This window comes from Oncorhynchus kisutch, linkage group LG27 (genome assembly GCF_002021735.2).
Source record: "Oncorhynchus kisutch isolate 150728-3 linkage group LG27, Okis_V2, whole genome shotgun sequence".
NCBI classification, from domain to species: Eukaryota; Metazoa; Chordata; class Actinopteri; order Salmoniformes; family Salmonidae; genus Oncorhynchus; species Oncorhynchus kisutch.
The window spans coordinates 18,632,310-18,648,291 of NC_034200.2; the positions used below are offsets into that span (position 1 = coordinate 18,632,310).

Consider the following 15,982-nt stretch of genomic DNA (forward strand, 5'->3'; position numbering starts at 1 on the left):
CAGTAGAGAGACCCAAATAGTTTCTGTAATTAAGTACTGGCAGTGTTTGCTATGGCAGGTGGGAAAGTGCAAGTTACCTGAAAAATATCTAATCTCTCAATGTTCTAATGTCTCAATGTCCATCTCAAAGTGCACCAAATTAATGCATTTAGCTCTTGAAATTCCTTATTTTTTACCGGGGTAGGATGCCCCCGGACCCCCCTACTGGCTTTGGGCTAAGCCCCTAATGTCTTCAAATCCTAGAAACGCCCCTGACACAAGAAATACCTCACCAGCAAAGCAGCAAAGAGTGTACAACAGGCAGCAATTGTGGGATACATTCCTCACTCAAAACGTCTTTATGTATGCGTAAAACGCCGCTGGAATAGTTTTCGGTATCATATTCTGGATGCATGCGACGTTGACCTTCATATGTAGATTTTCGGTCATGTATTTGTAGTGTACATTATGTGCATATGGAGAATATTTTTTATCTCTTCCGTATTTCTGGCTGTCTAGATTTGGAGTCTACAGAGAAGGGAACTGTCGCCACTTTTTGACCAACGCTTCGAATATTTTATTTTGAGAGCACAATTGGGAACATTTGGAAATTCTGACGTGGTTTATATTTGGACTTTTCACGGTTTCAGCCTAGTTGGGTGAAGGGGCCGTTTTTCAATCCACACATATCGCTCCCTTTCCAGTGTTTCGTTTTGCACAGTTCAATTGTAGGCGGCTATCCTAAAAACTTGAACAGAACATTTTCTCAGAAATACACTTTTCGTTTGATCTGATGTATTGTGCGATGCAGTGCATATATACAATTATGATGTATTATTCTTAAAAACGAGGATTTTTGAGGTCATCAGTGGCAATCATAATGGCAAACGACGACAACCGCTTTATAGTGGAAAAGTACATTTGTCACAAACTCTTGAAACGAGGATATGCGTGGGATTTCGAGGATGCCGAGGAGGAGGAAGGTGCTGCTAATAATGGGTCGATGATTTCTCCTCGGCCGGGTTTGGCACGGCGGTGCCACGGGGCCAATAACGGCGGACCGGGCAGCGTCCCTAGTCTTTCCAAATGGCTCTCCCAACCGGACCCGCATGCAGCTATTCACAGAGTTTTGCGTGAGGCCGGGGACGAACTCGAAAGACTGTACCAGCCCGACTTTGCAGAGATGTCACACCAGCTGTATCTCACATCCTCCACGGCTGAGAGGAGATTTAGAGAGGTGATAGACGAGCTGTTCAGGGATGGGGTTAACTGGGGACGGATTATCGCCTTCTTCGAGTTCGGGGGCACAATATGCGTGGAATGCGTGAACAAGGAGATGACGTCGCAGGTGGATCACATCGCGGTGTGGATGACAGAGTATCTAAATGGACCACTGCTCAACTGGATTCAGGAGAACGGGGGATGGGTATGTGTAATCTACTGCTTTAGTTTACATTAGCCTACGCATGATGCGGAGGGAACGTCTGGATATGAACGACATAATTTACTAGTCTTCCCGATTTGATGTTCTGGCTGTTTGTCTAGCACGTCTGGCCAATGAAATATTACCGTCGCTGTCACACCTCCCTACGCTCAAACCCGCCTCCGTCGACTGTAGCCATCAGTGGCAGATGCCTTGTAGTTCCAGGGTGGGGGATATATTCCAGGGTGGGGGGTAAAACCAAACGTTTCACTGCACGTAACCGGTGTATGTGACAATAAAACATATTAAATGTTATTTTGTTTATTTTGTCCTATAGCCCATGCCTGTTATACTGCTGTTATTATACTGCTGCTTTCACACATAGATGTCTGTGACAGGCTATCAGCCTAGAACAGTCTGTACTGCACACAGGGCGGCTGAGGCACTAGTAGGATAGGATCATTATATCTGTGTAGTTCCACATCCATGGCAGGGCAGAGCAGGACAGACACACATCAGGGGAAAGGGTGACATCAAGTTAATAGTGTAGGCTATCAGCCCCGGGCGAGACAGGACAAAAGATGAGGACCACTTATCAGAGATCTACATGACCAAAAAACTATGAGATCCCCATACTAAATCTATACTGTACACACGCGCTCACACATTTCGGATACTTGATTTGGATCCACAGTCACACACGAACACACACACACACACACACACACACACACACACACACACACACACACACACACACACACGCACACACACACACACACACACACACACACACACACACACACACACACACACACACACACACACACACAATGCATTTACCACCAAATATCTGAGTATGCACATCCACCACTACCAGCCACACAACATCCTCTGTTCTGTTTTTCTTTTGTTACTACTATTTCCCCTCTGAAGATGAACAATGTGGCCACCCCTTTACGACTGCTGTCCTCTACAGCTCTACATTTATAAGGCCAAACAACCAAAAATGTGTCCCTAATTGGCAGAAGTGCTATTAATGATAAAATAACATGCGTTTGCACCGTTTCAGCTATCTAGCCAGGAAGCAAGGTGGTAGATGGGGGTGGGTACGGGAGGGGTGAAGGCTAATCAATGATTTATGTGGAGCATTTCATCTCTAAAGGATGGAGCGTTTAACATTCCCCTTGAGTCTCCTCTGCCCCTGAAGGTGTCAGGTTGTGCCACATATCAAAGGGAAGCACAGAGAGGAGAGAGGGGCCCCCAGGAGTACAGAGCCACAGACTAGAGCCAGGTTGTATGTTTAACATGTAACGTGCACCCTCCAGTGCATTTCGGTTCAGTTGGAGTCCTTTGGTCATGGGATGGTGGATCGGGCTGTGGCTGCCATGTCTGTCTGTGTGTGAGAGGTCTCTGGAGCCTGATACCCGACATCCCAGTCTAACTATGTACTTTTGTATGTAGGTCAGCATAAACAGTAATGTTTCAAGACTGAGGTTGAGACGACGGGGTTTCATGTGCCATATCCACGGGAATTGAAGGGAATCTTTTAATCCAATGGATAATTCAGGATTATGGGAAAGTATACGTAAACGATTTTCTGGGTCATTTTGCCAGGGCCTTGTGATCATTGGCGACAATTGCACATCCCAAAAATGTGGTCTCTGATGTGACGTCAGAGGCTATAGAGAAGTGAGTGAGCTTCACGTCATGCCAGAAAAATGTCACATAAATTCTGTAAATGTAATATAAATACAAATACTGTTCATGCTAAATTAAGAATGTTGCAGAGATCCAACTGACAATGCAAACAGACACTATCATAATAGTTTAACTTTTCAAGGGGCAAAATTCCCTGATGTTTATAATTCAGCTCATATTATGTGGTGTTCTCAGACATCTTCGGAATGTATTCAGACCCCTTGACTTTTTCAACATTGTGTTACGATAATGCCTTATTCAAATTTGATTAAATAAACATTTTCCTCATCAATCTACACACAATACCCCATAATAGCAAAGTGAAAACAGATTTTTAGAATTTTTGCAAATGTAAAAAACCAGAAATACCTTATTTACATCAGTATTCAAACCCTTTGCTATGAGACTCGAAATTGAGCTCAGGTGAATCCTGTTTCTATTGATCATCCTTGAGATGTTTCTACAACTTGATTGGAGTCCACCTGTGGTAAATTAAATTGATTGGAGATGATATGGAAAGGCACACACCTGTCTATATAAGGACCCACAGTTGACAGTGCATGTCAGAGCAAAAACCAAGCCACGTGGTCAAAAGAATTGTCCGTAGAGCTCCGAGACAGGATTGTGTCGAGGCACAGATCTGGGGAACGGTAACAAAAAATGTCAGCAGCATTGAAGGTCACCAAGAACATAGTGGCCTCCATCATTCTTAAATAGAAGAAGTTTGGAACCACCAACACTCTTCCTAGAGCTGGCAGCCCGGCCAAATTGAGCAATGGGGGAGAAGGGCCTTGGTCAGGGAGGTGACCAAGAACCCATTGGTCACTCTGACAGGGCTTCCAGAAGGATAACCATCTCTGCAGCACTCCACCAATCAGGCCTTTATGGTAGATTGGCCAGACGGAACCACACCTCAGTAAAAGGAACATGACAGCCCGCTTGGAGTTTTCCAAAGGGCAACTAAAGGACTCTCAGGTCTGATGAATCCAAGATTGAACTCTTTAGCCTGAATGCCAAGCATCACGTCTGGAGGAAACCTGGCACCATCCCTACGGTGATGTATGGTGGTGGCAGCATCGTGCTGTGGAGATTCTTTTCAGTGGCAGGGACTGGGAGACTAGTCAGGATCTAGAGAAAGATGAACGGAGCAAAGTACAGTGAGATCCTTAATGAAAACCTGCTCTAGAGTGCTCAGAACCTCAGACTGGGGCGAAGGTTCACCTTCCAACAGGACAGTAGGCCTATACGATCCTAAAATATTTGGTGTTATTACCCTTTTACATTTAAAAAATATATCTCAATATAAAAAATGTAAAGGATTATTATTGTTCCGATACACCCCGTCAAATTGATTAGGTATTGTCAACATGGTTGTTGTCTCTATTAGTGTGTGGCGGGCTGGTTAACACTGGGATAAACTGATTAAAGTTAATGGTAGAACTAACACAATAACTGGCTTATGGAAGCACTTAGTGGTGTAAAGTGCATAAGTAAAAATACTTTATAGTACTACTTAAGTAGTTTTTTTGGGGTATCTGTACGTTGTTTTACTATTTATATTTTTGACAACTACAAAGTATTGTACTTTTTACTCTATACATTTTCCCTGACTTGTTACATTTCAATGCTTTAGCAGCACAGGAAAATGGTCCAATACACGCACTCATCAACAGAACATCCCTGGTCATCCCTTCTGCCTCTGATCTGGCGGACTCACTAAACACACATGCTTCGTTTGTAAATGATGTCTGAATGTTGGAGTGCCCCTGGCTATCCGTAAATTTTAAAAAAAGAAAAGAAAATGGTGCCATCTTAGTAAAGGAATTGTAAATGATTTATACTTTTTTACTTTTGATACTTAATGTCACGACTTCCGCCGAAGGTGGTCCCTCTCCTTGTTCGGGCGGCGGTCGACGTCACTGGCCTTATAGCCATCGCCGATCCACCTTTCATTTTCCATTTGAAAGGTCCTTTGCTGTTCTGGGATTTATTTGCCCTTTTCCCACCAAATTACATTACTCTCTAGGAGACAGAACGTGTCTCCTTCCTGAGCGGTATGACAGCTGTGTGGTCCCATGGTGTTTATACTTGCGTGCTATTGTTTGTACAGATGAACATGGTACCTTCAGGTGTTTGGAAATTGCTCCCAAGGATGAACCAGACTTGTGGAGGTCTACAATATTTTTTCTGAGGTCTTGGCTGATTTTTTTAAATTTTCCCATGATGTCAAGCAAAGAGGCACTGAGTTTGAAGGTAGGCCTTGAAATACATCCACAGTTACACTTCCAATTGACTCAAATTATGTCAATTAGCCTAATTGAAGCTTCTAAAGCCATGACATCATTTTCTGGAATTTTCCAAGCTGTTTAAAGGCACAGTCAACTTAGTGTATGTAAACTTCTGACCCACTGGATTTGTGATACAGTGAATTATAAGTCAAATAATCTGTCTGTAAACAATTGTTGGAAATATTACTTGTGTCTTGCACAAAGTAGATGTCCTAACCGACTTGCCAAAACTATAGTTTGTTAACATGAAATTTGTGGAGTGGTTGAAAAACAAGTTTTATTGACTCCAACCTAAGTGTATGTAAACTTCCGACTTCAACTGTATATTTAAAACCAAATACTTTTAGACTTTTACTCAAGTAGTGTTTTACTGGGTGACTTTCACTTTTACTTGAGTCATTTTCTATTAAGGTACCTTTACTTTTACTCAAGTATGACAATTGGGTACATTTTCCACCACTGGTAGTACTTCTATAAGTGAGAGGTATATTATATATTTCTATATATAAGATATTTACGCTACCTTTTATATATTCTTGATCCCAATGATTTTGGCCTGTAAACAACAGCCAATGTGTTAGAGTAACGACCCTGGAATGAAAAATAATGTGTATGGGTGGAGAGAGGGTTGGTTTTACAGGTTTACTTGCTCTGGATTGTCAGTACTGCATGTATTCTTGGCTATTGTGCCATGGCTGTGTCAGAGTCAATTGTAAGTTAAACGTGGGTATTCCTTTATGGGCAGTGTGATGCCTAAGACAATGTTTTACTTGCTGCCATTAGAGGACGTTAGAATCAATGTTATTTTTTCCTTCTTCCTTTTTTTGTAAGAATTAAACAGGATATAAATGAGGATGTGATGTGATGGACATTAAGAACTGGTCTTGCGTATATAGGTCGTTTTCTCTTCATTTTTTTTCAAAACTTTTAGGACAATTGAATCGAATGAACTGAGCAGGCTGGGCTGACATGCTTATAGTCTTGCTAGGACTCTCTAAATATGAGCATGCATTTATAAGATTGTGCTGTTGTTATTTCTATTAATATGATCTATTATTGTTACTATTTCTTGTTTTCTGTCTGTTATCCATGTTATTTGGTTAGTTCTCTTAAAAAGCACCCTCAAAGATATTTATGATATTTATGTTATTTCCCTCTGGGCCTACACCAATTGGCAGCCAAGGATGCAAATGTGCGTCATGAGTCAGGGAGATGGTCTTAGTGACAACAGACCCAGATATGGGGGTAGGTTTTAGTGGGTGGAATATGAGGACAATTGGAATTGCAGCTACAGTATGCTTAACAGTACAAATATTATGGTACAGCTATATGGACACTTAATCATCATGGTCCTTTTTAATGGTAAGTTTACAAACATTGGTTGTGGTAAGTATACTTGAAACTTTGGTATCATTATGGTAAGTGGGGAAATAAGTATAGCCAGGTATAATTGTAATGGCTTGGCAGATCTTAACAAAATAAGATTTTTACTTGTCTAAAAGAGAAACAATAAAACAAATCTATTGTTTACAGGAAACTCATTCTACGAAAATAGATGAGGTTGGGTGGGAAAAGGACTCGGAGGGAGAAATATATTTTTGTCATGGGCAAAGAAACTCAAAAGCGGTGATTATACTAATTAATACACATTTTGATCTGATTGTGCAAACTGTGCAAACAGTTTTTAAATATGCTATTGGATCAAAAACAGATCTGGCTAATGAATTATACGGGCCAAATAATAATGATCCACACTTTTTCTAAAATATATATATTAATCTATTGAGCTCACAAGCAACGAATGAATCTATTATTATGGTAGGAGATTATCATACGGTTTTAAGTAGCTCAATGGATCGTAAAGAAAATCACACCACAAACTATCACCCTCAAGCACTTAAGGAGATCATGAAGATCATGGATACATTAGAACTAGTGGATATATGGAGGCTGAAAAACCCTGACCTAGTGAGATATACATGGAGGAGGCTTAATCAAACTAGCCATCTGGACTACTTTCTAGTCTCATTATTGCTGGCATCAAAAGTAAACATTTAAAAAATAATAATAGGAGACCGAATACCATTGGACCACCATCTAATTGGCCTCCATATATACAACTCTTACAGAATGTCCACGTGGACGGGGATATTGAAAATGTAATCGAATCCTATTGATTAAATAATTGACTTTTTTTGCACAACATAGGTACAGCAGATCCCCTTACTTTTAAATGTACTTTTAGAGGCCATTCAATACAATACTCATCATTAAAACAAAAGCAGTTTAGGTCAAACGAGATTAGACTGATAAAGGAAAGAGTAAGTAACAGCGCAGGTAGGTGGTAATGGAAAACTACTATAGAGGCACAAAATAAATTAGAGTAAAAACAAAAAGAAATGGAGGTACTTATTCAAGAATGATCAAGTGTAGGGCCTCCCGGGTGGCGCAGTGGTTAAGGGCGCTGTACTGCAGCGCCAGCTGTGCCATCAGAGTCCCTGGGTTCGCGCCCAGGCTCTGTCGTAACCGACCGGGAGGTCCGTGGGGCGACGCACAATTGGCCTAGCGTCGCCCGGGTTAGGGAGGGCTTGGTCGGTAGGGGTGTCCTTGTCTCATCGCGCACCAGCGACTCCTGTGGTGGGCTGGGCTTAGTGTGTGCTAACCAAGGTGGCCAGGTGCACGGTGTTTCCTCCGGCGCATTGGTGCGGATGGCTTCCGGGTTGGATGCATGCTGTGTTAAGAAGCAGTGCGGCTTGGTTGGGTTGTGTATCGGAGGACGCATGACTTTCAACCTTCATCTCTCCCGAGCCCGTACGGGAGTTGTAGCGATGAGACAAGATAGTAGCTCCTACAACAATTGGATACCACGATGGGGAGAAAAAGGGGTAAAATTCACAACAACAAAAAAACACACAAAAAAAGAATGATCAAGTGTAATGTATTACAAAAATAAAGCAAATTGGATAGAAAATAGTGAAAAATGTAAAAATAAATGATTGAATCTTCAACATTTGCTATCAAAAATAATTTACAGAAACTTGTTACAAATGATGGAGTCATCCATGATTCACCAGATTACATTTTGAGGATTCAAAATAGTTTAAGCATGTTTTCTTTTCATTCTCCTCCATTTCCCCCTTAACTGTAAGGATTTATTTCCTAATAATATATAAAATTAACTTTTTGAGGCAATAACATTTTTTCAGTCTGGAAAAACACCAGAGCTTGATGGTATACCAGTAGAGGTATAATCAGACCTTTTTTGATGTACTCAAATATCCATTATTAGCATATTTTATTTACTCCTACAAAAATGGTAGACTTTCAGGTACTCAACATGAAATTCTGATTTCATTACTACTAAAACATGACCCAGGTGGTAAGTATAAAGATCCAGTCCATTTAAAAAAACTGGAGGCCTCTTACACTTGCGAAAATTCTGGTGAAATGCATAGCACATAGAATAAAACAGGTTTTACCAGATATTGTTCATCCAGATCAGACAGGTTTTTTACACGGACGATATATTGGAGATAATATACGACAATTACTTGAAACAATTTACCATTATGAAACATCAAAGATACCACCCCTCGTCTTCATAGCAGATTTTGAAAATGCATTTGATAATGTACGACTAGAATTTATATATAACTGCCTGGTTTACTTTAATTTCGGTGAATCTCTTATACAAAGTACAGCAACCCCAGATGTAAAATAGTAAATAATGGTTACTTCTCAGAAAGTATTGAGCTTTTAAGAGGAGTAAAACAAGGCTGTCCGTTGTCTACATATTTATTTATTAAGGCCATTGAAATGCTAGCTATTAAAATTAGATCGAAGAAGAACATCAAGGGGTTAGAAATCCAGGGGATAAAAACAAATGTGTCAATGTATGCTGATGACTCAAGTTTTTTCCTAAGTCCGCAATCTGGATCCCTGCACAGTCTCATTGAAGATCTTGATCACTTTTCTAGCCTCTCTGGACTAAAACCTAATTATGACAAGTGTACCATATTATGTATTGGATCGTTAAAAAATACAGTGTTTACACTACCTTGTAGTTTACCAATAAAATGGACGGATGGTGAAGTAGACATGCTTGGTATTCACATCTTAAAAAATATAAACAAACTTATAAATGAACAAAAATAGATAAGATTCTGCAACCATGAAGAGGTAAAAACTTCTCTATTTATGGAAAAAATCAGATTGATTAACTATTTGCTCCTATCACAGTTAACTTACTTACTAATGGCACTGCCTACTCCAGACGACTCATTTTTAAATCATATGAGCATAAATATTTAATTTATTTGGAATGTTAAGCCAGACAAAATTAAACGTGCCTATTTATATAATGAATATGAGTTTGGGGGCTAAAATTATGAAATATTAAAGCTTTAAACCTCTCACTAAAAGCTTCACTCATACATAAGTTATACTTAAACCCAAAATGGTTCTCCAGTAGATTATTAAGGCTCATCCTTTGTTCAATAATGGCTTTTTTGCCTTTATACAGATTACAGCTTCTCATTTCCGACTAAATCATTTTTTAAAATGTATTTTTAAGAATCAAGCCATACAAAGCAGTTTACAATTTCAGTTTTCTCCTGCAGAAAAGATGGAACAAATATGACAACAAATGTTTTGGTTAAACTCAAATATACTGATTAATAAAAATGTTTAAAATGTTTATTATATTTATGAATGATATATTCAATGAAAATAAACGGAGGAGTTATGTCACATGCAGCTATTGAAAATATATGGGAATATCTGCTCAATCCAAATTTACAACCAACTGATTACAGCAGTAGCACAAAAAGGGAGGAGGCAAGTGGAAAAGGGAGAAGGTAGAGAACTTGTTTGCCGACCATATATTAAAGATACAAATTGGCTGAAAGGAATTTGCATAAATAGAAACTAATACCAGTTTCATTTGAGGACAAAAATGTTGACAGCTACGCCAGACAAGTTGCAAAATAAATGGGAAGAGATTTTCAATGTACCGATTCCATGCCACATGGTTTCTTTTATCAGAACAACAGTTTTCAGCTGTGCTAACATAATTGCAAAAGGGTTTCTAATGATCAATTAGCCTTTTAAAATTATAAACTTGGATTAGCTAACACAACATGCCTTTGGAACACAGGAGTGATGGTTGTAATCAATGCCAAGGGTGCTTCAACAAAGAACTGAGTAAAGGGTCAAAATACCAATGTAAATGTGATATTTCAGTTTCCATTTTTTTATACATTTGCTAAATTTCCTAAAAAACCTGTCTTTGCTTTGTCATTATGGGGTATTGTGTGTAGATAGAAGAGGGAAAAAAACGATTTAATCAATTTTACAATAAGGCTGTAAATGTAACAAAATGTGGAAAAAGTCAAGGGGTCTGAATACTTTATGAATGCACTGTATATACTGAGCAATAAAGGTGTCTATAAAGATCACCATAATGTATATTCCAAACCGGGTTAGTGTTCTGCTGTAGATCAAAGGTAGATACTGAATGTTCTAAAAGGTATTGGAATGAATGTGGATTATTAACTAGCAGAGGTAGTATAGTGTCACCAGCCATAAGTAGGGAACATTGTGCCATTGTGTGTCTTACTCTGAGGTAATTCAATCTGCATGTTGATGTTTTCCTCTCCTCTAAAAACAGAGAGAAGTGGGAAGTTAATTAACCTAGTGACATTTAGACACATGAGAGTGGTGTGGAAAACATGTCCATCAGCCACTCGCATGCTTCCTGTTATTTTGGAGACAGTCTCATAGCTCTAAATAGGTATGGGTCACTGGCAGTTGTTGAGTCTGGAATCACCGGTGCATGTGCCGAATATATACCTTCCCCAAAACAAAAACTATAACAAGGTCTCAATTGTTTGTAATCCATCTGGGTTGGGATGGCTCACATTCGGTCGTGATTATTACCCTCCCACATACCCCAACTCCTTCAGATTCACCTTGGTCCATGCTCTTAAGTTTGTGTTGTGTTGTCCGGTCTTTGTGCCTTTTTTGTCCTCCTTCTTTCACCTGGATAAATGTACTATTTCCTGTCTTTTGTGGCGAGAGTAATTACAGCTGTTTAAAAGGGCCTTTATTTTGATTGGATAATAAGGTCTCTGAGCCAGACAGACAGTGCCACATACAGTAGACATAATGTTTAGGCCCTGTGTCCACCCACGTGTGGATGAGGTACACCTGTGTTTATTTGTGGGACTTTCAGTAAATAATGAGCGATTGGATAGTGGCGCCCTGGATGGCAGACGACTGCCAACTTCCTTCTGAATTGACACACTTAACCGCAGGGAGTAGTCTAGCTGAGGGGGTGAAGGGGAGTCTGGCCAAAATGTACTCTGCTAAAATACAACACAGGTCACACAGCTTGTCCAGGCCTACAGTTAACACAATTGCAACAATAATGGGTTAAGCTTAACATTGGCCAATGTTTTTTTTTGTATTTTTTAAGGTCTGGTTCACAAAAGGTTCAGAGTTTATTTAAAGACACCGAACTCCACTCTTACTTATTTTTATTTTATTTTTTATTTCACCTTTATTTAACCAGGTAGGCCAGATCACCTTTATTTAACCAGGTAGGCCAGATCACCTTTATTTAACCAGGTAGGCCAGATCACCTTTATTTAACCAGGTAGGCCAGATCACCTTTATTTAACCAGGTAGGCCAGATCACCTTTATTTAACCAGGTAGGCCAGATCACCTTTATTTAACCAGGTAGGCCAGATCACCTTTATTTAACCAGGTAGGCCAGATCACCTTTATTTAACCAGGTAGGCCAGATCACCTTTATTTAACCAGGTAGGCCAGATCACCTTTATTTAACCAGGTAGGCCAGATCACCTTTATTTAACCAGGTAGGCCAGATCACCTTTATTTAACCAGGTAGGCTAGTTGAGAACACCTTTATTTAACCAGGTAGGCCAGATCACCTTTATTTAACCAGGTAGGCTAGTTGAGAACACCTTTATTTAACCAGGTAGGCTAGTTGAGAACACCTTTATTTAACCAGGTAGGCTAGTTGAGAACACCTTTATTTAACCAGGTAGGCTAGTTGAGAACACCTTTATTTAACCAGGTAGGCTAGTTGAGAACAAGTTCTCATTTACAACTGCGACCTGGCCAAGATAAAGCAAAGCAGTGCGACACAAACAACAACACAGAGTTACACATGGAACAGACAAACATACAGTCAGTAATACAATAGAGAAAGTCTATATACATTGTGTGCAAATGAGGTAGGATAACGGAGGGTGAGGCAATAAATAGGCCATAGTGGCAAAATTATTACAGTATGGCAAATGAAACACTTGGGTGATAGATGTGCAGAAGATGATATCACTTCTAATTACTACCTTTGTTTTGGGTTTTCATACAGTAGGAGGAGGGGTAGAGGATGGATGAGAGCACCTGGAAGACCCATCATGAGGGAGTTGGAGGCAGGTTATTGGAGGGTGGGGGACAGGAAGAATTCACCCGGGCCAGTCCAAACACCACGGACGGGGTCGTCTAAGGAGTACTGGGAACCAGGTGGTCTTGTCTAAGGGCAGGTGTTTGTTGTAATAATGTAGAACAAATTTGACTGGGTCAGTCCTGGAGAGGGTACTACCAAAATCAGGATAAGGGGGTTGAGCGGGGAGGTGTTGCTAGGATACTGTGCTGCTGTGGGCATATGGTCTGTCTGCTCCCCTTCATCTCTTCCTCTCCCTTTCCCCCTCTGTTCAGGGATGAGGGGAACAGGGACAGTTGGGAAGTCATTAATCTCCATCAGGGTGACATGCCTGCACAGGATGGAAGGAATAACCTGTTTCTCCTGCGCCGAGCTGACATTGGAGACCTGTGTGCATCCCAAATGGAATACTATTCCATAAATAGTGCACTACTTTTGACCAGGGCTCTCGGGAAATTGGGAAAAATATATATTTAAAAAAAACTCTCATCACTACCCGCAGTCAACCAACTGCAACTCTCATTTCCAAAAAATGTCCATGTTTCCGAGTGTCATTTGGTGCCATCGGCCATTCATCCTGACAGAGGGGTTTATAGAGTCCATTCTTGCCCATCCAAGCCCCAGAGGACTGCAGAGGTTGATACGTTTTAGTTTGATGTCATGGCAGAATGGGAACGTGCAGCCATTAGCCAGAGATGATCGGTGGGGTTTCAGAAGCCTGATACAGCTATCAACAGATCCAGATGCTTTCTAACCATAAATCAACCCCAAAACTATTGTTAAATGTTGGGATGATGTGGACTTGTGGACTGTAGGACTGGGGTTGTATAAGGGAGATTTAAAAAGCATGTATGAGCTTTGCCGGAGCAGCCAAATGTACCCCCTCTGTTGTACCCCTCTGCGGAGTGTAGTGCGGAAAGCAGAGTTTGATTGGGCATCAGTCACTCAACATCTGCAACTCTGTTTTCACTCATCAGCAGAGAGAAAGAAAGAAAGAAAGAGAGAGATGCTGTAATCTCAAAAACATTTCGCACTGATAGAGTCAGGTCTCTCTGACATGAATACACACTGTAAAAAAACTGTAATGCATCAAGCTGCAATAGGATTGTGAGTTTGTTCAACATTTGGGAATATAGCTGAAACAACATAGAATTTTATGTTGAGTATACAGTTTAATTTGAGAATATATATACAGTTCAATTTGAGAATATATTCTATCTAGGGATGTACCGATATGACATTTTTGGCCGATTCCGATATCCGATATTTTCCCTGCCAAAAAATCCGATACCGATAACTGATCTTGAACATTTTAGCAGCCTTTTAAGCATTCTAGTATAGTTAAATAGTTGAAATGCACACACACACACACACACACACACACACACACACACACACACACACACACACACACACACACACACACACACACACACACACACACACACACCGTGTCCATTTCCATTTTGTCCAGCTCAGCTGTGTCTAACATTTCACGTAAACCCAGTTTTCTTGTCTGCATCAAAGTAGCGGTCCTTGTACCTAGCATCGAGGTATGGTGGCGACACAGTAAAGAGGCTCAGAGAGAATGCCACCGAATCGCTTGTTCACAGCGGGTGTTTCAATGCCATGACAGATGGTATCATGTCTGATGCAGACGCAGTTGATGAGCTTATTTCTCCAGTCAGTTGTTTGAATGGAGGTAGGTGTGTGTTCATGTTTCCAAGTTTCAAACATGTTCTCGAATGCCATTGAAATGGTAGCAGCGGTATGAGAACCAGCACATTCTTGAGCATGCAATACGGCTTTCATCAGTACGAATCCTCATCGACTAACTGCTGTCAGACTCAGCATGCTCATGGGGCTGACATCGCTGGTCCAACTGTCAGTCGTGAAGCTAATAGCAGTGACGCCGATAGCAAGTAGCTCATGGATGTGAGTTTCAACAATACTGTGTAACTCCGGTAGCGCCTACTTGGTAGTGTGTACCGGGGCTTGAGGTGCTCGACCAGTCGGCGAAAGCCAACATAATCCACGACAGAGAACGGTTGATTGTCAAAGGCAAAGAAATTCCATTATCTTGGCGTTAATGGATTTTGCCTTTGAGTTGTCTTGCTGAAATGTTCTTACTCTTTCAAATGACTGCTTGACTTGTTGACTGCTCGATCCACACAGCAGACATTGTGTTCTAGGTTAGGAATGCTGTGTTGCACGTGTAGCGCAACATTTTACGTGGCGTCATTACATCTACCTACGTTATATCGGTAGGCACGTCAGCTTTGACATCGGCTTTGCACATCGTCGTTAAACTAGACATCGGGCCGATGTTGGCATGTTTAGCTAATATAGTCCGATTCCGATATGCTTACCGATATATCGTGCATCCCTAATTCTACCTTATTTGCATTTTTCCCAGAGTGTCTTTTAAGTGAACTGTAGTTACCACCCATGACTGTATTTCCTAGCGACAGAGTCATGGTTGTTGTATTCAATGGTTTTACTGTCTAAGTGAATATATTATCTTTAAAATAAAATTATTTATGGCAATACATTACATATATCATCAGGCCTTTCTTTAAGGGCCTAGTTACACCCTAACATGGTGGTCTGAAACTACTGGTTTACAGGCCACATCACTTTGCAAGTCACGTTATGTTGCCTTGCAAAGTGATGTGTAATTCCTATTGGAATCTAGGCAGAGTGAGGATAGCGATCAATTGGAACTTTTTAATCACCCACAACCTGCATCCAGAATGACTGCCGGGGTAAGGAGGATTCCTTAATGAAACTACTTAAATCATATCAACTTTAAACAGCCATTTCAGTAACGAGCGCAATAAGTCCAACTACTAACAGATTGGATTAGTAAAGAAAAATGTATGTTATTTATGTTTGTGTAGCATAAGGTTAATCAACCAATCAAATTACATGCAAAAACAGGTATTGAAACAAACAATTCTGAAAAATCTACCTGCAAGAAAGCATGCTGGGAAATATGATAATGATGGACATGGTTTTCAGTTGTTTTGAGCAAACATTAATTTGTCATTTTACTCAACAAGCTTGATCAAATTTGGCTGACTCAAGCAGAGTGTGTTGAGCAAACACACTTTAATACA

General features: G+C 40.4%; 1 protein-coding gene across 1 annotated transcript in view; it reads left to right on the forward strand.

Annotated features, from left to right (window-relative positions):
- The first annotated feature begins 261 nt into the window (after positions 1–261).
- The window catches only part of LOC109872384 (apoptosis regulator Bcl-2-like), a 61,906-nt gene continuing 46,185 nt past the window's right edge, over positions 262–15,982 (forward strand). The window contains exon 1 of the mRNA XM_020463592.2: positions 262–1,405. Within this exon, the coding sequence (XP_020319181.1) occupies positions 860–1,405 (546 nt within the window). The 5' untranslated portion in view covers positions 262–859. The remainder of the gene's footprint in view (positions 1,406–15,982) is intronic.